Source organism: Solanum pennellii, chromosome 3 (genome assembly GCF_001406875.1).
Source record: "Solanum pennellii chromosome 3, SPENNV200".
In the NCBI taxonomy this organism is placed as follows: domain Eukaryota; kingdom Viridiplantae; phylum Streptophyta; class Magnoliopsida; order Solanales; family Solanaceae; genus Solanum; species Solanum pennellii.
Window position 1 is genome coordinate 739740 of NC_028639.1, and position 27310 is coordinate 767049.

The following is a 27310-nucleotide window of genomic DNA, read 5'->3' on the forward strand; positions in this document are numbered from 1 at the left end:
AAATGAAACTTTTTCAGCAAGAACTCATGGTACAAAAATATTTTCAATTGAAAAAAACAATTGGAAAATTAGCAGTGGCAATATTGGTAATAATCACCGTGTTCTAAAAAGTTCAAATCCACCATCCGGGCCGAGTCACAGGGGTCACGACTCACCTCCACCCGTTCTCCGCAAAAAGTTCCAACCTATCAATTGAAATTGAAATATTCGTAGAATAATGAAGGCAAAATTTATATTTATATCCGTTGAAATTTCGTGAGACTTAATTTTAATTTGTTACGATTAATAAAACAGTATTTCGGAGTTGGTAAAATTGTGTTCAAGTTTCCTTTTGAATTTTTATTTCATGATTTGGTTGATAATCTAACGATATAATCTTTTTTCTTTTCATTTTTTGTTTTTATTTTCTGTCACGACCAAAAAATGGACGTGATGACACTCGTCTTATCCTTCCAAGACAAGTCAGCATAAAACTCGACCATTACAATAAAATACGGACATTTCATAAGTTACTCAAAAGTACCCCCAAAATCTGGTTATCACGTGTATAAGCCTCTAAAGTATTACCAAATGAATCAAAAGAAAGATACAAGTCTCATATGACATTGTTCCTAGAGTAGGACAAGATCATAAATAGGAGTAAGAAGGTCAACCGAAAAGACTTGGAACGGAGTTTAAGAAAAGACTTGTGGTTCTAAATTAAAGTTATGTCAAATATACCAAAATGCCCTTTAATCTTGTGGTCTTAAACATGTCAAGTGTAAAGTTAAAGTTAAAGTGTTGTAAAAAACAAAATGGGTCATTCTTTTTTTAAACAGACTAAAAAGAAAATAAGGTCATTCTTTTTTAAATAGAGGGAATAATATATTATCTCAAGTTTGAAATTTAGAATTTTGAATGGATATATATATATAAAGATTATAGTCCACAGATGTTGGTAATTATAATAAAATTTAAATCAAAATCAATTTAATACTAATACAAAAAGAAAATTAATTTAACCCTAAGAATGACAATTATATTGAATATCTTTTCTTTGGTTTTACATTGATTTAGACATTTTAAATACATAATCTAATTTTAATTTCCTTTAATATTTGGTATGTAACTTATACTTATTAATTTTATTTTAGCATGATTTAGTATTACTTTTAAATTATGATCATTTTCGTTATTACTACTTGTTAATTTACAACATTTGTTTACCCGATTTCATTATTATTATTATTATTATATCTATATATATATACACACACATATATATATTCAATATTTTAGTGTCACTAATCATATCATTGTTTGTGTTATATTCTTAAGAAACACCTTAGATAGTTGTATTTTGATAAAACTAATAAAATATTTGAAGTACAAGTAAATTTTATGTTTATATGAATACTTTAGCGGAAAAATCTGAAAAAATCTAAAAAAAATCAAGCTTAAAAAACCCAAATTTATTGGTTTGATTTATAAATTTAAAAATCCGATACAAATAATTTAATTTAATACTTAAAAAACCGAACCAACACAATCATATACACCATACCCCTAGAATTGATGATCTTGAAAAGAAACAATACACACTAGGTTAATCAAAAGTTTTAAATTTGAACTTTGTGATCTTATAATTTTTCTCATTTAGAGCATTTAATATCTTTGTTTTTTATCTCATAATTTTTTTTTTCATTTAGAGTATTTAATATCTTTGTTTGGGAAAAGGAATTATATACACAATTCTAGAATATTCTAAATTTGTTTTGACTTGTCTTAAATAATAATTAAGTTGGGATGATGAATTCTTAACATTTTCAATGTATAGTAAATCATGATACCTATAAATACATATCCCTCCTTACACAACAAAGTACACATTTTTCTATCAACTTTGTTCTTCTCTATTTCTTAATTAACAAATTATTATACAAATTCTCATGGCCAATATGGTTCATAAATTTTCTTTAATCTCCATTATTATGATATTTTTCATATTAATGTCTACAAATGAAACTTTTTCAGCAAGAACTCATGGTACAAAAATATTTTCAATTGAAAAAAACAATTGGAAAATTAGCAGTGGCAATATTGGTAATAATCACCATGTTCTAAAAAGATCATTTCCACCATCCGGGCCGGGTCACAGGGGTCACGGCTCAACTCCACCAGCCTCACTGTAAAAAGTTACAACCTATCAATTGAAATTGAAATATTCATAGAATGATGAAGGCGAAATTTATATTAATATCCATTGAAATATTGTGAGATTTAATTTTGATTTGTTGCGATTAATAAATCAGTATTTCTGAGTTAGTAAAATCGTGTTCAAGTTTCCTTTTGAATTTTATTTCATGAATTGATTGATATAATCTTATTTCTTTTCATTTTTCGTTTTTGTTTTCATGAAGTGAAAAAAAGGAGAAATTTAGTCTATGAACCGTACATGTCTAATAATAAAAAAATAAGTGATGTTCATCGTATTGATATCTCACGTTGGCTGATAAATACATTTTCAATAAAGAAATAAATTAAGAAAATCTCATATTAATAATAATAATGGTAAAATTACTTTGATTTGACTTAATTGAAGACTTGAATAAATTAAGAAAATCTCATATTAATAATAATAATGGTAAAATTACTTTGATTTGACTTAATTGAAGACTTGAATAAATTAAGAAAATCTCATATTAATAATAATAATGGTAAAATTACTTTGATTTGACTTAATTGAAGACTTGAATAAATTAAGAAAATCTCATATTAATAATAATAATGGTAAAATTACTTTGATTTGACTTAATTGAAGACTTGAATAAATTAAGAAAATCTCATATTAATAATAATAATGGTAAAATTACTTTGATTTGACTTAATTGAAGACTTGAATAAATTAAGAAAATCTCATATTAATAATAATAATGGTAAAATTACTTTGATTTGACTTAATTGAAGACTTGATTATTAGTGTATTTATTCCAGAAGCTTATAAAAATCGCCGCTCTAGTTCAGCATGTCATAAAAAACTTATCTAAATCAAACAACATAGAAGTATAAACAATACTGTAGATTACAAACTCAAATATGTAGATGTAAAACAATTTCATCACTCTTGATCCAACTATACAATTTTACTGATCTCATGTGCAATTCTAACCTAATCTAGTTAATTTTTTTGTAACGGGCCCACGAGGTGCTAGCGTGAAACTCAAAGGAGGTTTTATCGTGAAATTCACCTACAGCAAAATGTTAAGGATTCTATAAGAGCGAATTGACGATTAAACTATATATTGCAACATCTTTTAGGTTAAATTACTTAAGGAAGCAAAATTGTGAGGTCCACAAAAGTTGAATTTGCTTAGAGAATTCGAACTATAGTAGACAAGTAACAAATCTTATGTCAAAGTAGGAGCAAAAATAAAATTAGAAGGTATATAAGTGCGAGGGTTCAAAATTAAAATATCAAGCACTTTTTTTGAGTTAAAATTCAAGAGAACAAAATCTTGAGATCCAAAAATTTTGTGATGACTCAAAGTTGATCGAGTCAAAGCGGATAATACCTTGACTTTTGGGTTTGGACTAGTGACAATTCCTAATAAATTGAAATGTAATTAAAATGCAAAAAGGAAATAAAAAAGAAGAACAAAAGCATACTAGAGTGTGTATATATATATATAGTCCAACGAATGGGGTCTGAAAAGGATGAAATCACGACGATATGCAAATTAGAGAAGAGTGATTAATGGCCTACTCCTGGGCTAGGAACAGACTTGAGAATTCTATTAATAGTGTGTGAGTGACCCTTCTTGCTAGGTGAAGAATTTGGGATTGTGCCTTTAGGAAGAGAAATTTGATACAATAATCTCATGTCCTCTAAATTGGGATTTTTCGTCAATTCATGCAAGTTTAATACTAACTTTCTATTAGCTTGTGTTGTGGATGTAATAAAAGGGACAAATATCAATAATAAGAACATGAAGAGGAAATTAGTAGTACTAGAAGCTTTTGAAAAATACATTGTTTGTATGTGATATTTGGTTTTGTCAAGGAAGTGGTAGAAAGGGTGTGCTATAAAGGAGAAAGAAGAAAAATGAGTAGTAGGGGTGGGGGTGGGGGTAAAGGGGGACTAGTTTTGACAAGTGTTGATTGATTATAAATGTGTATAATTGTGACGCTCATAACAGAGGGTGGACTAACGAGAGTTGATCAAAGTAAAAAAACTTAATAATTATAACTTGCAAGCTTCTAAAAAGTGGGTACATGTCACACACCTTAGTCGAATCTCATATCAAAGTTGAAGAGAAAATTAAAATTACGAGATTTATAAGCATAACACAAATTCACATGATATGAAATAATTTTTAGGCTCAATGATGGCGATAACCCAAAGTAAAAAAATTGTGAGCTCTACGGATAATTGATAATAAGTTACGAGCTTTATAAACATCACATAAGTTCACATGATATGCATATTTTTTAGGCTTAATGATGGTAATAACCCGAAGTCAAAAATTGTGAGCTCTATGGAGAATTGATAATAAGGTTTTGGATTTGAACTTTGTGATCCATCACATAACTTTTTCTATTAGAGAGTATTATATATCTTTATTTTTAATCGACATATTAGGTGTGAAATTCAGATTAAACATCGCGATTTCAGATATTAAATGATTTTCTTTTTTTTTTATAAAATAAAAGGGTATTAAGAGCAAGCGTGATGGCTACGGAGAAGAGGATTCAAGTTAGTTGGGCTACCTCAAATTCCAATGTTTTGGAAATAGTTGCCTTTTTTTAAAAAAATTATTTTAATAGACAAAAATACAATTTGAACTATTTATTATCATCTAAATATTAAAATATACTTTGAATATAACTAGATCAACTATTAATTAGAATTATCACAATCTACATGATTATTAAAACGGTATCTTTCGCCATCTATTTAATGAAAAGTAAAAATAACGAGTAAAAGTGAACAGAGAAAGTTGTAGTGATGATGCTGTGGTCCACTAGGGTTCAAGCTGTTTTTTTTAATAATTTGAACCTAGTCATTATCTTATAATTTATTTTTATTTTTATTTTTAAAAAAAGAATTAAAAGTCAACCACAAACGTTAAATAAAAAAACAATTATCTTCTGAAATTTTAAAAACAAGAATGACACGAAAGATTAGATACTCATATTGAAATAGAAAAAGTATATAATATAATTGAGGATTGTTGTCACGTTAAGTGACAATCCATATGGCTTTATAATTATTTTGTGTTGTTTTATTTAATTAAATTCTCATATTCCCTAGACCATTTTGACAGTCCATTTATAACAATTTTATCATACTGTTGATTATTATCTTATACGTTTTCTAATTTTGTCTTTTTAGGCAACAAGGAAGACAATTATCTTTTTAGGTTTCATTGTTGTTTTGGATTAAAATTATGATTAATCTAAGTTCATGTCACACAAGACCTAATTAAGAGAAAAAAGTACTTTCTTTTATGATTCTTTTTCATTTTCGGAACTCAAACTCAAGATCGATTAAGGGTGAGGTGATGTCAAGTTTTTAAATAATACATGGTATATATAGTCCACACCTAATATCATAAATTAGCCTAGGGATTGTTGTGACGAGTACAATATTTGAGCAATTATAAGAACTTCCCCTCATTTTCGATTCAAAACTAAAATATCTGATTAAGGAAGAGTACTGACACAATGTTGAGCTTTTACATCATGTAGTAGTATAGTAATGTACGTCTAATAATCATAAATTGGTCTAGAATTGTTGTGACAAAGCACATTATTGCATTTGAATAATTATAAGAGCTTATATTTATAATTTACTACGTAGAAATGCTTCAAAATCTCCAAACAAAATAATTCAAACTTATTTTGTTTGGTCATGATGTCTTAAATGAGTTGAATTATGACATTGAAATTGAAAAACAAAAGCCTAGAAAAAGTGAAGTTTTTATGAAGAAATTGTACACTTGGACCCTTGAATCAATTCACCACTTCATATGTGTTTTGGAAATCATTATTATATGACAATTTAGAGAAAAGGTGGGAGATGTGAGAGAGAAAGAGAAGGTAGGCTCCTTCATGTTTATTCAGTGATTTCGAGTTTGAATTTTGAGAATGAAATCACCTTTAAAAGGGATAAGAGTCGTAGGTCGGATGCTAGATTCACAACACTAAGTTCTGCGTCCGCTATCCTCTTGAGGCTAGAGGAGTTTTAAGGTATGTATGACCCTCATTTTAAAGCTAGCTAGGTTAAACTGTTAGGGAGAACACACTTTAATTTACTTGATTATTCTTCGACACATCCCCTCATTCACATATTGGTTGTTCCAATTCTTTTCTTACTAGGAGTAGGGGATTAAAAGGTGGGGAATTGAATTGGTACCTTACCAACAGGTGAAAGTTCAAGTAGTCAACCAACTGAACTACTAAATTTTCGTGATATAAGAGTGTGACACCATGTGTGTAAGTCTATTTAAGTTAACAGAGTTTTGGGAAACATATATAGTTTGTTATTTGCCTTTCTCGATTATATTGAGACAACATAAAAGAAGATACACATGTTAGATATATTTGTTGATAATCAGGCTACCCTCGGATTCTTCCCTATTGATATTAATGAGGTGGGCGGGAAGGATAGTGCCTAATATACGTGGATACATATATTTCCCTCGTATCTAACCTTTCTAAGTTGATACTCACAAGTGAACAAAGAGGTGGATCATCTGATCTTGAAATATGTCATTTCAGTTAATTAGATCTTTCTATCTCTATTCGTTTTGTCAGGTATCTAAATCATACGATTTTGAGGAATTTGCTTTTAACATTCATTCTACTGGACCAGAAAGAGGCCTTCCTGTGCTAGTTGTCAGTTTGATCATCCAAGTGTTGAAACCACTCATTTTGGAGTCATGAACAAAGCAAGTGTGGAGGGGAAATTGTGAGATTTATTGAAACCAACCAGTATTGCTAAACAGAATCATGCAGAAATCAAGTGTTTAAACAAAATTAAAAAAAAAAACAATGCTTAAATGAATCTAACAATTTAGTAAACATTTGCAGCAAATAAGAGATTCCGAGAACGTTGCTCAGCATGCAAGAAGTTGAATCATGATCTTCTGTAGCATCCCAACAACATCTTTCATGTTTGTCCTTCTTGTCGGAGATTCAGCACAACAATCTAATGCCACTTCCATGATTGATGCCACGATATCTAACTCCTTCTGTAAGCGATGATCCATTGGTGTTATCAAATTGGCATCTACAACGTTCATTACTGCCTCTGGGAGTGAATAACTCACCCATTGCTTCAAGCTAAGATCTCCCTCAAACTCACTAGGCTTTCTCCTAGTAAACGTCTCAAGCAACATGATCCCGTAACTATAGACATCACATTTTATTGACACCAGTCCATCCAGTCCATACTCTACAGTCAAACAATTAATTAAAAGATGCAATATACTTTCTTGATTTGGAAAAAAAAAGAAGACGAAAAATCAATGCTCAAATTAGCAAAAACAAAGAGACGTACCCGGTGCAATATAACCAAATGTTGCTAAGGTTTTTGTGTATAAATCACTCTCATCTTCACCAAGCAGTTTTGAAATCCCAAAGTCGCTTAGGTGGGCAACCATATCCTCATCCAGCAAGACGTTACTAGGCTTCAGGTCACAATGAATCACCGGAGAGGAGCATCCATGATGAAGATATTCCAACGCGCATGCTACATCTATCATAATGCTTAGTCTCTGCCTAATGTCTAGGAAGTAGTTGTGTGAATACAAATACTTGTCAAGGCTTCCATTAGGCATATACTCGAGCACTAAAGCCTTAAAATCAAGGTTGGAACAACTAGTGATGACTTTTACGAGATTCCTATGGCGAAGGCTGCGCAAAACTTCACATTCTGTATCAAAACTCTTGAATGCCGCTTCCAGTTGCAGATTGAACACTTTAACTGCAATATGAGTTCCACTTCTGAGAATGCCTTTGTAAACAGAGCCAAAACTTCCAGAGCCAATCAGATAACTCTCGCTAAGCGAATCAGTAGCTTGGAGCAGTTCGTAGTATGAAATTCTTTCTCTTTTTACGGTAGGCAATGAATCAGTTCGCTGAGGAGATCTTTTACCTCTTCTATACCTTATCCATACAAACACAAGGGTAATCGGAACAAATACAAGTGCAATTCCCAGCATAAGAGATAGAACAAGAACTTTTTTCCTATTTAACCTATGCGTTGATGATGTGGGGCATGGAGGGATGCTAAATCTTGAAGAACCACACAATGCTTCATTGTTGATGAAAAACAGACTGGAGAGGTTCTTGAAAGGACCCCCCGAGGGTATTTCACCATACAATTTGTTGTGAGAAACATTGAAATACTTGAGGCATTGAAGTTTCTCCAAAGACATAGGAATGATTCCTGATATATTATTATGAGAAAGGTCTAGGAATTCCAAGCCTACCATGTTGCTGATTGAGCCAGGTATAGATCCTTGCAACTTGTTGTGTCTCAAAGAAAGGTGCTCCAGATTTTGCAATCCTCCAATTTCTCTAGGAATTCCATTTGTGAATTGATTCATTGACAGATCTATCAGTGTCGCAGCCTTTAGATTTCCAATTTCTGGTGGTAAAGAACCAACCATGTTGTTTGATGACAAGTTAAGAACCATTAGATCTCTAAGATTCCCTAAGCTTGTTGGTATATTGAAACTCAATTTATTGAAACCAAGATGTATCCACCTAAGGGAAGTAACGTTCCCTAAACAATTAGGAAGAGATCCTGAAAGTTGATTTTGTCGCAAGTAAATTTCACCCAAATGCTGCAATTTACAAATGTGATCTCCAATAAATCCTGTAAGTTTGTTGTGGTGCAAGTTGAAGCGCTGAAGGTTTCTCAAGTTGCCAATTGATGTAGGAATTGATCCAATGAAGTTATTATGAGAAAGCACAAGGTCTAACAAGCTGCTTAAGTTTCCAACTTCATTTGGAATCTGGCCGTTAATCTTGCAAGCAGCAGCATAAAACTTTACAAGGGATTTGGAGAAGTTCCCCACGGAGACAGGAAGCATGGCATTTAGAGGGTTCATAGATAGATCAAGATATGTTAAATTTCTGCAATTGGTTAAGGAAGTGAGGAAGCTTAAAAATGAATCATCACTGCTTAAATTGTTTCCCCACAAGTTTAGGAAGCTTAGATGAGTCAAATATCCAAGAGAAGTGGGAATGAATCCTGTGAGTTTGTTATGTGAAAGCTCTAGGTTAGTAAGTTTGGAACAATTGGAGATAGAATGAGGAATAGTCCCAACAAGATTGGTTAAGTTACCCAGATAAAGCCCTTCAATGTTGGGTAAGGTAGAACCTATGTTTGGTGGTAGAGTTCCTGATAGATTATTGTCTGAAAGTTGAATTGTTCTCAGTCGTGATATGTTGAAGATCTCCATCGGAAGTGAACCACTAAAACTATTTAATCCAAGACTAAGAAACTCCAACTCAACGAGATTTTTCATTTCTTTGGGTATTTCACCTGGTAACACATGAATGAATTTAGCTAGCTACTTCATTAATACATATATTGCTATATTATCACTTTGAATACGTACCAGTAAACCTATTCTCGTGAAGATATAAAAATTGCATCTTGGTTAAGTTGCCAATCTCCCGTGGTAAGGATCCCTTGAGATTGTTCCTCCATAGTGAAACAGTTTCCAACGATGAGATATTGAATAGGGAGATCGGGATAGAGCCGCTAATCTGGTTATTCTCCACGCCTAAGGTCACCAAATTAACAAGATTTCCTATTTCTTGTGGAATAATCCCTGCATTTATTTTGATGTGCGGTAAAAAAGATGTGAGGTGATTAGATACAATAGTACTCATAAGATAAAACATACCTGTGAAATGGTTGTATCCAAGATACAATCCCTGCAAGTTACTCAATCTTCCAATTTCACTATGTATTTGTCCATCAAAATCATTATATGCTAAAGCTAATACTTGTAGTTGTGAACAATTTGACAAGCTTGTAGGCAGATGGCCACGAAGCTCGTTCTTTGATAGATGAAGCCTTTTGAGTATTGGGACACCATTGCATAAACCATTGGGAAGATCTCCGGATAGGCTATTGTTCGTAAATGCAATGACTTCAATTCTAGAGATATTGAATATTGTGAATGGTATAGAACCCGTAAGCTGATTATGTTGCATGGACAAGTATTTCAGGTTGTGAAGATTGCCAATCTCTTCCGGGATGTTTCCTTCAAGTAAATTGGAAGACATTTGTAAAGTCTCCAATCTGGAGGCATTCGAGAGTGACGGGGGAACGGAACCAGTGAAACTATTATTTCCAAGATTTAATACTTGAAGTTGGTCTAAAAACCCAAACCAACAAGGAAACTCCCCACTGAAGCTGTTCACACTTAAATCAACAAACTTAAGCCGACGCAAGTTTGCCATTTCTTGAGGCAAATATCCATGGAAATGGTTCCTCCTCAAGTCAAGAGAAACAAGAAATGTGAGGTTTCCAAATTCCCGGGGAATCATGCCTGTAAGAGTCATGTTGGAAAGATTCAACGACTTCACTCGCTGGTAACGAGAGTCACAGGTTACTCCTACCCAATCACAAACAGAAATGTTGAGAGACCAACTCTCATCCAAGTAATGAAAGGGGTCGGAAATAATTTGGGATTTCAGAGATAGAAGAGTCGATTGATCAGTGGTAGCGTTAGTTTGGGTCGTGGCTGAACTAGCCATAACATACTGAAGCAACAACAGAAAAAAGGCAAATATTTTCTCCATAATTGCATATAAGTTAGTTAGAAAATTGAATTGCTAGTATAACCTATGGTTTTCAGACTTTAAATAGTGAAAATCTTATTGTTTCCCAATTCAATTTATTTTCCAGTTTAATTATGTGGGGTCTAAGGACTTGAACAATTGAAACAAACCAAATCTTACAAACTGTGATTGTGGTGTTACATGTTTTACACAAATTCATGGAAAAGCATGTTAACAATCACAGTTTGCAAGATCATTAGGTTAACACAAAGTGTAATTGTGGTGTTAACACAGTTTTACACAAACAAGTAAAATTGTCAATAAAAATATAACGTTGAATCATGACTTAGTTTCTGACGTCCATAATTCTACGCATAGCAGAGGCATAATTTTAGTTGGTTTCTACCGTTAGTGAATTTTTAATATAAATATTGAATTTGGACTAAATATACTTATGTCTGGACACAAATGTGTGTTTTGCCTGTGTGGGCACGTCAAGAATTAAACTTCTTGACATTCTCATGGTGTGTGTCTCACATTATTGAAAATGACAATGCAATAGTCCATGTGTTTAAACAAAAAAATGATAATGATTAATACCATTAATTTATCACAATAATAAATATTAATTGATGTATACTGTTAGGTTTTGAAAAATAATTTGGGAAATTAGTAACTAATGGTGAGGATAAAATGCTGCCTTGATCAGGAAGCTTCTCAAGAGTTTCATCGAGAATCAGTTTTTAACCATGCATTTTCCCAGTCCAGTGAGTTGGTCAGTGGAAAATTACGTTTTATAACCCAAATTTGTCATTGATTTACCGTGGACAACTTGTAATGTTTAGTCTTAACTGCATCGGAAAGGGCTAGCTTGGCTATACTACATTAAAAATGATCATTAGCGGCAATTAACACTCTTTGTATATGTCCCTAAAGCCTTTAGCGACATTGGTTCTAATGATACTAAACTAATGCCGGTAAAGAATTTAACACTCTTTATTAGTGTCAACATTTAATGCTACTAAAAGTTGTTTTTGTTGTAGTGCTAATTGACTGTTCTGCATCGTGAACTGGATCTTTAACTGCATAAGCTCTCTGTTTTTATGGGTTGTTTCCTGGTATTTGACATTTCCAAGTTGTCCCTCACAAGCGAATAAAGAGGTGAATCATCTAATCTTGAAATAGGTCATCTAATGCTTTCTCGACTTTTTGTATAACCATTTTGTCAGATATTTGAATCATACGTTTTAAGAATTCTGCTTTTCACGTTCATTCTATAAGACGAAAATGAGGTCTTTCCTTTCTAGTTGGAGCAAAAACGTCAATTCTAAGAAAAGACCAAAATGAGGTCGTATTGTTTTAGCTTTTTTCGCTCCCATTAAGTAAAAACAGATATTTCCTTTGTTTTTCTTCTTCAAATTTGTCCAATAGTTCTTGGTAGTTCATCACCTTTTCTTCGGTTTATTGGATCTTGTTGACACCATTATGTGATTTTGTTTTGCCAGTCGAATCGATAGGTGTCTTGGAACGAATTCCTCAGTAAGATTATCTTACTATCCCAACTAATATTCTCTCTTTCATGCTTCTTTTTGTTATTGCGATGTTGCCTAGGAGAAATATCTGCATTTGCAAAACGATATTCCAACATATCCTCTTCTTCACTTTCCACAAACATGTCCTCATCTTTGTAGGTTATCAAATCTATTTGGAGATTGAACTTGGACCACCAGAACACCTCTATTTCAAGCATTTGTTTGTTGAAAAAAAATTCTAAAACACACACGAAAATACTTAAAATTTTAAATTCTTATTACAATGACACTGAAAAGCTGAAAAAAGAGATGTCATTAATGAAAATGCAATTAGTACTGGTCTCTAGACCTGTTCTAGCCAATTTTTGTGGCTAACAAAGCCAGTCGATTTATTTTCAAAAAATAAATGGACTAACAAATGACAAATGTTTAAAATCTTGAATTTCTATTTCATAACACTGAAATGCTAAAGGATACACATCATTAATGAATATGCAACGAGTAATGTTACATTTTTTCTTATTTTTTCTAAATTTTGTACAATTGTGTGCTAGTTAACTCACGAATACTTTTTTGAAAGACTTTTCCATCACAAAATTTTGCCCGCATCTTTTACAAAAACTAGCCAATTTCATGATTATGTTAACCAATTATTAGGGGGAATGACATGTCAAGGAGAATTAAGGAGACAAGCTAAGGTTATTTTTTTTGGTTGAATGTTTCATTTATATGGTTCATATGAATACAGTAATTAAATTTCGCTCCTACTTTACATATATATATATATATATATATATGTATACATTTATTTTTTTGTGTATATAAGTATAGATATATAACATATTGTGAACTTGATAAATAAAATAAATTGTGATAAAATCTCGAACTAAAATACATAATATTCAAATTTTGAATTCGTCTACAAGATAGGGAAATGAAGGAGAAAGACATGAAAAGGAGACAAGCTAAGGCTAAAATTTTGGTTGAGAAGGAACAAGTATGGATTTCAAAGGCTAAAATTATTGGTTCATCTGAATCCAGTAATTAAATTTTGCTCGGACCTTTTATATATGATTAAAGATTTACTAAATAAGTACAAATAATATATTTTCGAACTTGTTTAAATAGAATAGGTTTTGATAAGATCGATCCTGAATTATAATCTATAAAACTTCCTTCATTTCAATTTGTTTGTCTTACGTTCCTTTTTAGTTCGTTTAAAAAGAATATCTCCTTTCTTTTTGGACAACTCTTTTATTTCAACGTTCCACCTAACATGTTTAATATCATAAGATTAAAAGATATTTTGGTACATTCTAAACATCTTTAATTTATGATCACAAGACTTGAACGTCTTGTTATTTTCTTAAAATTGTGTCAAGTAAAAAATAAAACAAAAAAATTGAAACGGATACAATATTATTCAAATCCTGAATCCGTCTCCGAAGAAAAGGAAAGTGGAGGGAGAAAGACATGTCAAGGAGAAGGAGACAAGCTAAGGCTACATAGCATAGAACAGACTGAAGTACTATCAAGAAATGAGTAGACAGAAAAGGACTCTGGGCTACTCTTATAAAAGAGATTATAATAGCAATATATGTACACCACAAAAAAACAAAGCTAAAAAGAGTGATTTAAGGAAATATGTAACTACTAAAATCCAATTTTCCATTTTGTTTTTGCTTTTTTGTATGTATTTTTCTTTTAAATTCTCAGATGATATATATGCACGCCTGTGAATAAGAAAAAAGAATGAAAAAGGAAAAGACATGTCTTGTCACTAATTGCTATCAACTAAGTAAGGTTCTGTCTGTTTGGCTTTTTCTATCTAAAGGGAATGAATGAAAGACAAAGAAATAAAAGGACAATTGTGGACACTACTATTTTTGTTCCATAGTTTAAATTATTTAAGAGACTTACATACCATCTTTATTGGTATAGACAACAACAACAACATAGTCTAGTCTCATTAAGTGATAGAGATTTCGGAAAGATACGATATACACATATTTTATTTCTACCACAAAGATAAAGAGGGATAGATCGTTTTGTTGGCTAAAAAAAAGATACAAAGCATAAAAGGAGGGATGCAACACGAGAACTTCTCAGGGTTAACACATCTAGTAATATTCTTTCCTAAGCATGTTTAACTTCAGAGTTATGACGTATTAGTAAGCTTTGAAGTATATAACAGTTTTTGCTTATTGAGTTCTGAATCAAAATCTCGTGTATGGTGTCATGGAAATAAGTCGCCTTTGGTGTATATCGAATATTTTGCTTCCTAAAAGGTCCTATAATACAAAGAATTAATCGAATCCAAAACGAATACCAAAACCCTGATTAGGAAACCAAAATTGTGTTGGTAACTTAGATATATGAAAGTCTAATAGTTTAGGAGTTTGCAAATATTGGAGCATGTATTTTATAAGCTAGGAGTATGTAGTATATATTTTAAATTTGTCACCAAATGGAGATATTTTTATGTATTCAGATACACTTTAACTTTAAACTCCTTATTTTATCCTTAATAATCTCATTTATAGCCGCATAAATATATATAGAATATTTTAAAATCACAAATTTCAAAATATTCTTTTTCCTTAAACTATGTCTACGATCAAATACCATCACTTAAATCGAGATAAATGAAGAAACAAAAAAGATAAGAAGGACATGAAACAAATATCCTAGACAGGGGTGGATCTGTCAAGTAACGTCTAAGTTCACATAAACTCGATAGCTTTTGCTCATGTTGAACAGAGCTAGGGTAAGTTTTAATAACTACTATCTTATATATTAAAAACTTCACTAAATATTTATATATTTGACTATAAACTTTAAATTTTGAAGCGGCTATCGAAAAAGTAAAGATTTTTTTTTTTAATACCAAGAAGATATAAGTGGAAAGAAGATGGAATAAAACAGATAGAGCTTTAGTTGGCAGGGCATGTGAGCTACAAGTCTGACAAATTTAGACAAAGGGAAGTTGAGTCATTGGGTGAAATTAGCTAATTGATTGGTCTCGTGATGACTAGTACTGCAAATCTAATGCTGACTGACTCACAAATTTGACATACATCCATCACTTTAATTTAAATTCCATATACTTCCCACATTATTCCCAAATTCCATTCCCTACTCCTATTCCTACATCTAATGCAAAGTCCGAAATTCTTCGGTAGCTGGTTAGAATTATATAAATAATATAAAAATGAGATGACAATAATAGACAAACTTAAAAGTTCTTTTTTTCGAGTTTTCTATTTAAACTATAAGCTACTTACACTTGGTCTAGTTAGCCTTGAGGTGTGTTGTAATAGATAGTTAGTACTCTCTACGTCTATATTTGATCGTAAAATTTTTATATATCTTTTAATTATTTTGATTTATCGTACGTTCTACGTAGTTTACAAATATATAAATTTCATTTCAATTTTTTTTAAATATTCCATGCAAAAATTTTTAGTCAAACTTAAATCGTTTGATTTTTGGAAAAAAAATATCGCATAAATTAAGATAAAGAAAGTACTAATTTAAGCTAATATTATAATGTCGTGGTAGGTGTAAAGGTGTGGGAATGGAAAGGATGAGACTACGGGTGGGGGGTGTTAGACACTTAGAAAATAGACACAATAAATTATTATCGTCGTGAATATCACGCGTGAATAAGTATTTATTGATTTTTAGCGTTGTTTTTTTAAATTAAAATCACTGGTCATATAAATAACGACTAATTAACCATCAATAACTATGATGAAGTGATAACTATTTGTTTATTCTTAGATATTAAAGGTCTCGAATTTGAATTTTCAGGAGTACATTTTGCTCATCCTAGTATTATATGACCCATCCCTGCCAAATTTATTTCAATTTCAAAAGCTCATATTGCATTTAATTTTAATAAGGAAATAAATTCTTATCTCCAAATACTATTCTCGTGCGAATTTAAATTAATCGAACTTCGACTTAAAATAAAGTTGAAGGTCCTAATCTAACCTAACCTGCATTAAGAAGGGTTGTCTTGTTACATGGCATTTGTCATTGCTATCAGTCCTTTTCAGCTGATTCCATGTTATAAGGCAAATTGCCAGTGACTGTACAATTTTGGACTCTCATTTAACTTTCATTCTGAACAAAATATTAGAGAAAAAAAAAGATCGAATAATTAAGAAAAATATCTATAAAATGATTAACAGACACATATTATGTCTTTACAACAAATCAACGTAACATTTTATCATAATATTTTTAAATATTCTTTTATTTTATCATAATATAATTAAAATATATTTAATCAAATATTTTCACATTAATCAACGAAAGTTTACTTAAAAGAGAGAATGACAACCTAGAGATAGAAAAAGGGAAGTATGTCAGCAAATAACTTGACATTCCGTGATCACCTATTGGGGCTGGTTTCCAATCGACGATTAATATTTATATTAAAATTTGATTAAATTTTAAATTCGTAGGATTTATTTTTAGAGATAACACTTCTATACCAAGATTTTTTTTCATTCTCAGACATTTCCAAATTATTCCACCACAATTCATGCGTGATTTTATGACATACATGTTTTTTTTTGTATTTTGCTCGATGTCAATATTTGTATTAGAGTCTGATTAAATCCAAACTCGCACATTATAAAACCTATTTCTAAAGGCAACACTCCCAACATTTTTTTTAACTTTTCATGCGTTCAAACTCGTAATCTTTAATCAAAAATGAAAGGATTCCGACTATCCTACTACAATTCATATTCAAGGCTCAAATTAAACTTGAGTCATCTGGTTAATTAAGAGACGAACAACCTCGTTCATTGCACCACATTCTTTGATGGTCATACCGATCACGTACTACATCATTCCTTCTATAAAAACCTCTTCTTTATTCATTCTTCACATCAAACAAAACCATTAATAAAGAGAGTAAGAGAGAGAAATAGAAAAGTAGAGAGAGAAATGGCATCAAGAAGAGTGCAAACTAAAATGGCAATGCGTAGCAAGCTTCACCTTTTACGAACACTTACAAACTCCAAATCAGTAAATCATCATTTTCTTCTTTACTTTAGTTTTATATATATATATATATATATATTGTGTTTTAATTTACGTGACGTAGTTTGTAATACATATATTTATCTTTTTTACGACAAAAGCTAGCCTATTATATACTCTTACCTTGGTTCTATTTTTATGTAAAGTTGTTAATTATTTCTTTGGGAGTTGAATAGTCGTTAGCTATATGTTGATTTGTAATACTTAAATTATTAGAATTCTGTTTAAAATATTTGAAGAATATGTACACGAATGCATGTTTGTTTAAAATTAAATTATTCTCAAATTAATAAATAAATAATGTCACTTGAAAATGAAATGGATGGAGTTCATTTCTTTACCTCTAGTCACTTTTAATTGAAGTTTCAAAATATAAATAGTAAAGCAACTACCAAATTTATTTATTTTATTTTATTTTATTGTGAAGGTGAAAAAGAACTCTATTATCTTGGATGCTTTCCTTTATATCATCAAGCTTAGACTCCAGCTAGAAGCCATTCAAAGAGAGTATCAACAACTCTTAAATCATGTCCAAGTACTCTCTCTCTCTCTCTCTCTATATATATATATATATATATATATATGTGTGTGTGTGTTTTAATTTCTGAGTATACTTTTTACTTGATACGTAGTTTAAGAAAGTAAAAATCATATTGTTTTTTTGAATTATATAGTTCTAAAATATTTAAAATGAACAAAAAATGTTTTTTAATCTCGTGACGTTGTTAAGCATGTCATGTGTGGTTAAAATGAAAGAGTTGTAAAAAAAAGAGGTATATTTTAACGGACGAAAAAAGTACGACAAACAACAACACGAAGTAACGACCCTTAAATTATGTAGCGAAATAACAAAATTTATCACATGTTAGCGATGGATTATGTTAAAATTTTGTTAGCTATATGAGCTACTATGAACTATTAAACGACAGATTCGCGATGATCAATTTGTTTTTAATGAGGGTTAGTAGTGGTCCCATATAGCTAGTCAAAAAATTATTTGGAACTGAGCCGTAGTTATTATTATTATTTATCATTGTTGTAGGAAGTGAAAGTGGAAAAGCTTATTGGGACAAGATTTTTGGTGAAAGTGACATGCAAAAAGGGAAAAGATGTGCTAGTATCAATTTTGGAGGCATTTGAAGATATGAAACTAATTGTTGTTCAAGCTAGGGTTACAAGTAGGTACTTCTTTGGGATGGAAGCTATTGTGGAAGCTGAAAATGAAGCTACTTTGGATGTAAGAGCTTTGAATAGAGCACTTCAAATGGCTATCCACAAGCAAAGTTTTGAAAATTTCAAGTAATAAATAGTCTCCTTTTGGGAAGAATTGATGTAGTTCTAAGTTTTGTCCCCCTTTAATTTTATTATTATTACTGTCCTTTTAGCTAGTTGTTCATGTAATCAAGGTAAAAAAAATATCACTTTCTTTTTGTTAGCCCATAAGGTATGAAAGTGAAAGAGAAAAGACAAAATGTGAAGTGTTGATCTCTTTTAATTTTCTTGTTTGCATTACAACTAATTAGTGTTAATTAATTATCACTACAAAAAGATGAGAGGAAGCAGATAGAGTTGTTTCTTTTTTAATTAAAGATTTTTTATTTTCGAATTTTCTAAATGAAAAAGTTTTTGATGGGAAGCACTTTCAACATTGAGCACTACATAACATAAATTTCAATTAATCGAGCTTCAATGCAGATATTAAATACCACATGAAAAATCAAAAGCATAAGTGTTATCTATCCAACTTTTTAGTTGAGTTTGAGAAATAGTTAAAATATATCATTTGTTTAAGTTTTTGACTCTATATAAACATGCCATTAAAAAAACTCATGCTAAAAACATTGCCCTTAAAAATGAATCCCACAAAGAAAGAATTAAAATTTAATTGAATCATCATATAAATATCAGACACCAGATGAATTAAACTTTTGTGGAAATGAAGAAACGCAGGGCAATTCTCCCTTGGCAAGAAAGAATTTAATTCATGCATAAAGCAATCTATAGCAATCTTGCTAAAGGAGAATACCCTGCGTTTCTTGTCCTCTCCAATTCTTCAAATTCTTTTGAGTAGTTTCTAATTTGATCACCAACATTTATAGTCATTTGATATTGGCATAATTCATTTGGGATATGCTGAAGAAAAAGCAAAAAGAAAAAAGAAAAATGTCATAATGTGATGTTGTGGCTATATATTCTCCTTGTTAAAAGAGTCTTTACATTTTATATTATTTTTACTATTCGATATTCGAAGTCTACATTAGAATTTCGATTAAATTTAGATCGCGAATTGCATGATTCATTTGGGACTGGCGCTCCCAACATGATTTTCTTTATACATAGGACTCAAACTTGAGACTTCTGATTAAGGGTGAAACAGTTTCACTACTGCACCACAACACATGTTGGCGTGTCTTTTACATTTAATTAGGAGTAGAGGTAGAGTTTCAGTTGTATTTATATGTTTAATTCAAAATCAATTGTCTCATTAATTTCTTGATTTAACATATAACTCCATCATTACTTCATTATTGTCTCTTTAATTTCTTGATTTAACATATAACTCCATCATTACTTCATTATTGTCTCTTTAATTTCTTGATTTAACATATAACTCCATCATTACTTCATTATTGTCACTTTAGTTACTTGATTTATTCTTTCTCTTCATTGAAAAGATGTTGAAGTAAATATAGACTACATAGATATATGTCATTCAACCAATAAGTCAATATGGACCTACATATACTATCCAAATTTACTTAAACTTTATATGGACAAATTTGGTTATACCCAAACTAGCCTCAACAAATATATGCTAGCTCAACCAACTCGCGCCTACAGATTGAACGAATTATATTTTTATCGACTAACTAAATTTAGCACCGTTAATCCAATCTCTAGCATATGGAGAGTTGAATGAGTTCATGGCACCTTAATAGGATATCCTATGACAAGGTACAAGAAAAGCTATATGCCAACAAATGCTATTAAGAGTTGAGACTATTCAACAACAAGAGATTCCCACAACATAATTTATTATTTTCATGGAATCATGGTCAAAAACTTTAGAGATCTCACTCTTTTTCCCTTTTGTGATATTATGCTGCTAGTTGTTGTTGCTAATTCATAAGTGTCACAATGATTTGTTAATGTTGACATCAATTCTCTTCAAATAGTCCTTCTAAATTCACCTTTACTTCTAATTAATTAGGTCAAGGAATAATTTATATGTTAACAAGCTAGAGACGGATTCAGGATTGAACCTCTTTTTTCTAAAGTTAAATGGAACGACTCTATTCATCTGATTAAACCAAAAAAACAAAATCACTTTGATACACAAAACATTTTGCATTTAGCAGGACTCGGGAAAGGGCCACATCCAAAGAAATGATTTATTTTTTGTGAAATTTGTAGTCTGAAACATGTCATAGCATTTATGTGGCTATACTTTTGAAATTGTTCTATAACTTCTCATTAAGGATAAAAAGATAAGTGCATGGTTAATTATTTTCAAATTAGAAGCGTATCTTTCGTTATAGATAAAAAAAGAATATCACATAAACTGAAATATGGACAAGGTACATAAATAGATTTTGCAATATTATTCCAATTTCTTCCACATAGCATATGCATTGAAATATACTCCAATAAAAGAATACTTACTTTTTCCTCTTTGCTATAAAAGAGTTTCATTTAGTATTAGAAATACACAACATCAAATCAATTGGTCAAGTGAGACTTCAAGTTATGTGTGGATGCATTACTGGGCTAATCTTCTTTGGCAAATAATTTCACTATTATTTGGTGCAAATTTGGTCATTTATTGCCAAAGAAGATTTGCCCCGTAAATCATTCATACAATATTACTCCTATTCAAAGTTTGCAACAAAGGTAAAAAAAAAAAAAAAAACTTTTGTTTAATTTTCTCGAAATACGTTATTATATGTCATTAAACACATGGCACATCTTGAAGGGCGATTAGTTGAATATGCTTTTTCAAAATACAAAAATGTATCATTCTGTTTAGAAATGAACTAATAAGAAAAAAATGTCATATAACTGAAATAAGAAGTATTTCTTTTTACGAGCCTAACGAAAAGAGTTTTCTGCTTCCTTCTTTGAATAGTGCTTGTTTGCTCATTATCATGATCATATGGATAATACAATGCAAACAATTTTATACATGTAAAAATGGATTTAGGCTTTCAAAGTTGTTAAAGCAATTTTACTATTCTTTTTTACTTCATTAATCGATTCACTAGAATATCCGCAGTTTTGTTACATATATTTTTCGCTTGTTTCAGCACTATATTGTGCTCTAAAGGGGTTACGTGGTAGTGCCTATGATACCTCTTTATTCATTCGTCACACATATGAAAATAATATCTACCTTCTTTTATATGTCGATGACATTTTTCTCACAGGTAGTGATCAACAAGGCTCGTAATCTTTTGTCTCGACTAAGGTCACAAATTTGCGTCACAATTAATTAAGTGGCAAGGTCACGTTTATGCATCTTGATCTAAATCTTCTTCAAAATATAATCTTTGATTCAACAAACAAGTAGACTCAAATTTAGGTGTGATACACAAGGAGAGGTCGCGTTTACGCATCTATCCTTATAAGTGTATATAGAAGCTAAGGTCGCAACATCGCGTCTTAGTTAAGACTAGTACAATTCAACAATATTTTAAGTCAGTCATGGGCAGGTTATTTATTAAGGCAGATATAAATTGATAAAAGTGATCATGCTAGAACCACAACCCAGAGGATTCAGAAGTGCCTCATACCTTTTTCTTGGTCAACATAATCCATTAGCTTATTCGATTTTTTGTTTTCATAAATTAATAAAGATATACTTTATTTTGATTAAGTTAACTTGAAATACCATAACTTAATTCTAAGTGATAACTTTAAAAATAAAATGACTTATTCATTATCATCACTTTCTTTGGAAAAACCTTAGATTATCTATATAATTCAAGGTGATGTGATACTCATATGACTAGAAAAATCATTTATTTTTTCATTTTTCACTAATAGGTGACTTAAATTATTTAAATGATAATGGCATTAATTATTTCTGTATATATATAATTTTGGACATAAGAGAAAGAGGATAAAATAATTTAAATGGTAATGGCATTAATTATCTCTGTATATATATAATTTTGGATATAAGAGAAAGAGGATAAAATAATTTAAATGATAATGGCATTAATTATCTCTGTATATATATAATTTTGGACATAAGAGAAAGAGGATAAAATAATTTAAATGATAATGGAATTAATTATCTCTGTATGTATATAATTTTGGACATAAGAGAAAGCGGATAATCTTTATGACTAGGAAAGTTATTTCACTTTTTTTTTTTTTACAAAAAAATTAATTTTAATTACAGGTTTAAATGAAAATGAAAGATAATCTACTTACTTTGATATCTATATAAGTATAATATAACTAGAAGAAAGCACTCAATTCTCAAAACCATGACAACACCCCAAACTTCTCCTCCCAAATATTTACAAGAGGATAGCCTAAGTGAAGAGTGTAAGGAATTGCTCTCTACCCTACCAAAAGAAAAGGGATGGATTGGATCATATATCTACAAATACCAAGGATTTTGGACATCACCAAGATTGATCCAAGGTGTGATTGCATGTCAACAACAATTTCAAGCTCAAGACACCGATATCATCCTTGTTACAACTCCAAAATCAGGAACCACTTGGTTAAAATCACTTTTATTTGCGCTAGTGAATCGAACGAAACATTCTGTTTTTGAACAAAATCATCCTTTGCTTGTCAAGAATCCTCATATTCTTGTTCCATTCTTGGAACATACACTCTATGTTGATGGTCGAGTCCCTGATTTTTCATCTTTTGCTTCACCTAGACTTTTGGCAACTCATGTGCCCTTTGCTTCATTGCCAAAATCTATTCAGGATTCAGAAACCAAACTTGTTTACTTGTGTAGGAATCCTAGGGACACTTTTATTTCTATGTGGCATTTTTCAAACAATTTAAGACTTGATCACAAAGATACTAATTCAATTGAAGAAATGTTTGATCTTTTTTGCAAGGGGGTAAGCATTTATGGTCCGTTTTGGGATCACGTGTTGGATTATTGGAAACAAAGCGTAGAAAATCCCAACAAAGTACTTTTCTTGATGTATGAAGAAATGAAAGAGAATCAAAAAATTCAACTTAAACGATTGGCTGAATTCTTAAAATGTCAATTTTCTATAGAGGAAGAAAAGTGTGGAGTTGTGGATGAAATATTAAAAATGTGCAGCTTTGAGAATTTAAGCAATTTGGAGGTGAATACAAATGAGAAGTTGTCAACTGGAGAGGGAAATAAAACGTTCTTTCGTAAAGGAGAAATTGGAGATTGGAAGAATTATTTTACCGTGGAGATGAGTGAAAAACTCAATCGTATCACAGAAGAAAAGTTTCATGGATCTGGATTAAAGTTTTTATATACTTGATTAGGCATTAATATGATCTAATCTCAATCGACTGCAATTATTTATTTTGAAATTCAATGTTGGAGTAGTTCATTATCTTATTAGGATTGGTAAGGTAAGGTCTAGCCCCCCTTGCTTGTACTTATTCCTGTTTAGATTTCTTATTCTAAAGAAATGTCATGAAATTTTTTTTTCACCTTTTACATGAGATAATAACCTCGGGATATGTCATAAAATTATTTTATCTCACATTTTACATGGAATAGTAACCTCGTCATTTTAATATAATTGATAGAATAAAACAATTTCGAAATTAGCTAATATTTAAACAAAACATGGAATAGTTTTTTTCTTTTTTATTTCGGGTCATGTCATCAGGCCGAAGTTTCTCAGATATATAGAGATTATATTTCACCATCTCTAACATCAAAAATCATGTGAGAAAATTTTAAATTATAAAAACGACTAAAGTAAAAATCCCTCTATGAAATATTATATATTATGGAAAATAAAGAAACGTAGGGCAATTCTCCCTTGGCAAGAAATAATTTATGCATAACCATAGTTTTCTTGCCAGAGGAGAATAACCTGCGATTCTTGCTCTCCAATTAATCATTAATTCCCGAAATTTTCTTGATAAGACATTTTTTTTTTGGACGAACTAATAAAAAATTTGGATCACATGAGAATTAATTGAGATAGAGTATTATATATTGATACGACTATCATCATTTATAAAAAGAACTTTATATTGTTGATATGTGGAAATGAAGAAAGGCAAGGGATTTATATATATATATATATATATATATAGTCCCTTGTTTGGCATAATTCATTTGGATATGCTGAAGAAAAGAAGGCCATGTATTGTGGCTACTCTTTGTTAAAGGGTCTTTACCTACTTATGAGAGGCCAAATGGCTTCAATATACCCCCTCACCAATAAGCCTATTGAGTGTCCAAATATTATATCATGATTGATACAAGACATACATGTCTCGATACATCACTCAATGTATCGATATATCATATCCAGATTAATCACCTTTGTTGATATAAACACACTTGTCCAAAAACATAGTGAAAGATTCCTTTTTGTTACTTTAAATCAGAAAGACGTCAGGTTCAATCGGTGAAGTTGATAATTAATCTCATGATAATTTTCATGTCAAAAGAATATTTTTTGAATATATATATACGAATAGAAGATGCTATTATATGTCTTAGAATATGCCATAAAATTTTCAGTTTCTAGATTTTCATAATTTTATTAATACGACGGAAGTTATTTTTTACTTTTAAAAAAAATCACTTTGATCATTTTTCTTATTTTGAAAGAATTGATGTTTTCCTAGATAAAATATTTTCCAAAATTTATAACCAAACAAATTTGAGAAAACAGGAAAATATTTTCCGTCATACCGAACACATTCTTAACCTTATAATTACTCTTCTTGTGATTTAAGTTTACGCGATATATATTTTTCTTTTTAGTTGATTTAATTTTTTATTTAAAAATAATTTAACTTTAAATAGTCATCTTTTTTATTGAAACAAAAAGATTAGAACTGGATGTAAATTGTAATTGATCCAGAAGTGTATATGAAAAAAGGTGGTAAGATTTTTCAATTAAAATTTATTATTCCTTACCCAAAGCATATGCATTGAAATATACTCCAATAAAAGAATACTTACTTTTTCCACTTTGCTATAAAAGAGTTTCATATAGTATTAAAATATACCACAACATCAAAATCAATTGGTCAAGTGAGACTTCAAGTTATGTGTGGATGCATTACTGGGCTAATCTTCTTTGGCAAATAATTTCACTATTATTTGGTGCAAATTTGGTCATTTATTGCCAAAGAAGATTTGCCCCGTAAATCACTCATACCTTTTATTATATTATAACTATCAATACAACGTTTGTAATAAAGGTAATAATTTTAGCTAGAAAATATACTTTTGCATTATGTTTATTTTCAAAGCTAGCATATCTATAGTCTAAGCAAATTATTGGTCGTATGAACAAAATTTCATATTAATAGCCAAAAAGATTTGGAAAGTTACATAGAAAGTGTAAAATCTCTTAGTGGTATGATGTGTTTTGAGAAAAACTGGACTTGATTCAAAACAAATAATATCATACCATATTAAGAGTATTTTTAAATTGATATGACCCTAACATATCAATCCTCAAGGCTTTGTATTGACATAATACAACTAAACAGTACTCCAACTCGTCTCATTGTGTCTCATAAAAATACGATGCTGATGTGACACATAATTTTTAGAGGTTGACCATTATTTAAGTTAGAGTGTTCACAATGGAAATGAGTTGAGATAGCTAGATGTTCACACTCAAAGTCGTTAAAGCGGTTATTTGTTAGTTGATGCCAAATTTGAATGTATGTTAGATATTTTATGTCATTTGTTTTTGTTTCCAAGATCTTTTGCATAATCTATAATCTTGCTACCTTTGTCACATTGTTTGTGTAATAGTGAGACTATCACAAATTCCTTTGAATTATTTTATATATCCACCTACATGATTTAGTCTCATCTTAATATTCTGAATTTATTGCTTTAATTGAAATTTCTTGTCCTTGATAGGTTGTAATTAATTATTCTCAAGAGTCTTTCAAATTTGTTTGAAGTGCAACCAATAAGGAACATTGACCTTTTAGTCATGGTTTTAGATAGTCCACCGTCTCTAGGATCGATCGACGGCTCACCTGTATAGATACTTGTATAATCTCGGTCACACATTTAATATAGCGTTCAAACTTATGTGCCTTTTAGAATGAGGGGTATTCGAGTCTGATGCATACGATTAGCCAGCCTTGCAGCGGCAAAAGGATTAGATATCTCCAATGCTATGGTTCCCAATAGATTCTAGTAACTTCTATTAGAAAAACATTTTTATAAAGGTGATACATGATCGATTTTCCTCGTAAATATTATACAAAACTTTTTTCATTTTTAATTTAAGATGTTTAGAAAAGGGATATTGGCATATGCTGCTAGAACAATTTATAAGTAATTTTTTTTTCCCTTTTATATAACTTTTTCAGTTGTCTTTAAGCTTTCACAATAAAAAATCTGTGCTTTTTTGTTTTGCTTTTTCTTTATTAGATTCTTCTCACATTCGAGGTATATTAATTAATACTCTCATCTTCTTCATTATATTAAAATAGTTATCCAATAATATCTATTTAGTTTTAAAAAAATCAAAAGATTATTTATTCTTTTATGTTTATTTTACCTTGTTATTAAATATAATTCAATTTTTCCAAAGAATTACATTTAATATATTCAAACGATAATAATATCTATATTATTTATTGTTTCTTAATGTGTGTCGAGTCAATAATGAATCAGTACAACTATTATCGAACAAATTAAAGGGAGTAGATGATACCTACCGTATGATATATTTGTGTGAATTTCTTTATGAACATTAATT

At 30.4% G+C, this 27310-nt stretch overlaps 3 protein-coding genes across 5 annotated transcripts; 2 read left to right on the forward strand and 1 right to left on the reverse strand.

Moving 5' to 3' along the window:
• Positions 1 to 6934: 6934 nt before the first annotated feature.
• Positions 6935 to 10832, reverse strand: LOC107013041 (putative receptor-like protein kinase At3g47110). 3 transcript variants are annotated; one of them, XM_015213026.2, is made up of 4 exons: positions 9903 to 10832; positions 9612 to 9827; positions 7541 to 9535; positions 6935 to 7435 (listed from the first exon to the last, which is right to left on the reverse strand). In XM_015213026.2, the coding sequence occupies exons 1-4, from the start codon at positions 10804 to 10806 to the stop codon at positions 7098 to 7100; spliced, it is 3453 nt and encodes a 1150-aa protein (XP_015068512.2). In that variant the 5' UTR covers positions 10807 to 10832; the 3' UTR covers positions 6935 to 7097. The 3 variants fall into 3 exon arrangements, with proteins under 3 accessions (XP_015068512.2, XP_027771149.1, XP_015068511.2); XM_027915348.1 differs by having other exon boundaries at positions 7541 to 9241; positions 9335 to 9535; positions 9612 to 10832; XM_015213025.2 differs by having other exon boundaries at positions 9612 to 10832.
• Positions 10833 to 17207: 6375 nt separating this feature from the next.
• Positions 17208 to 18887, forward strand: LOC107013846. The gene is made up of 3 exons (XM_015213725.2): positions 17208 to 17360; positions 17803 to 17910; positions 18418 to 18887. Exons 1-3 carry the CDS (start codon positions 17280 to 17282, stop codon positions 18676 to 18678), a joined length of 450 nt encoding a protein of 149 aa, XP_015069211.1. The 5' UTR covers positions 17208 to 17279; the 3' UTR covers positions 18679 to 18887.
• Positions 18888 to 22867: 3980 nt separating this feature from the next.
• LOC107013085 (cytosolic sulfotransferase 12-like) lies at positions 22868 to 23866 on the forward strand. The gene has a single exon (XM_015213072.1). It carries the CDS (start codon positions 22868 to 22870, stop codon positions 23864 to 23866), a length of 999 nt encoding a protein of 332 aa, XP_015068558.1.
• The last annotated feature ends 3444 nt before the right edge of the window (positions 23867 to 27310 follow it).

Excerpts from the sequence above, each read along its gene's own strand:
- LOC107013041 (XM_015213025.2), bottom strand. The coding sequence starts at position 10,806 with ATGGAGAAAATATTTGCCTTTTTTCTGTTGTTGCTTCAGTATGTTATG. Across the intron at positions 9,536-9,611 it reads TCACGAGAATAGGTTTACTG|GTGAAATACCCAAAGAAATG; the intron begins GTACGTATTCAA and ends ATGTGTTACCAG. Across the intron at positions 7,436-7,540 it reads ATTTGGTTATATTGCACCGG|AGTATGGACTGGATGGACTG; the intron begins GTACGTCTCTTT and ends GTTTGACTGTAG.
- LOC107013846 (XM_015213725.2), top strand. The coding sequence starts at position 17,280 with ATGGCATCAAGAAGAGTGCAAACTAAAATGGCAATGCGTAGCAAGCTT. Across the intron at positions 17,361-17,802 it reads CACTTACAAACTCCAAATCA|GTGAAAAAGAACTCTATTAT; the intron begins GTAAATCATCAT and ends TTTATTGTGAAG. Across the intron at positions 17,911-18,417 it reads AACTCTTAAATCATGTCCAA|GAAGTGAAAGTGGAAAAGCT; the intron begins GTACTCTCTCTC and ends TCATTGTTGTAG.
- LOC107013085 (XM_015213072.1), top strand. The coding sequence starts at position 22,868 with ATGACAACACCCCAAACTTCTCCTCCCAAATATTTACAAGAGGATAGC.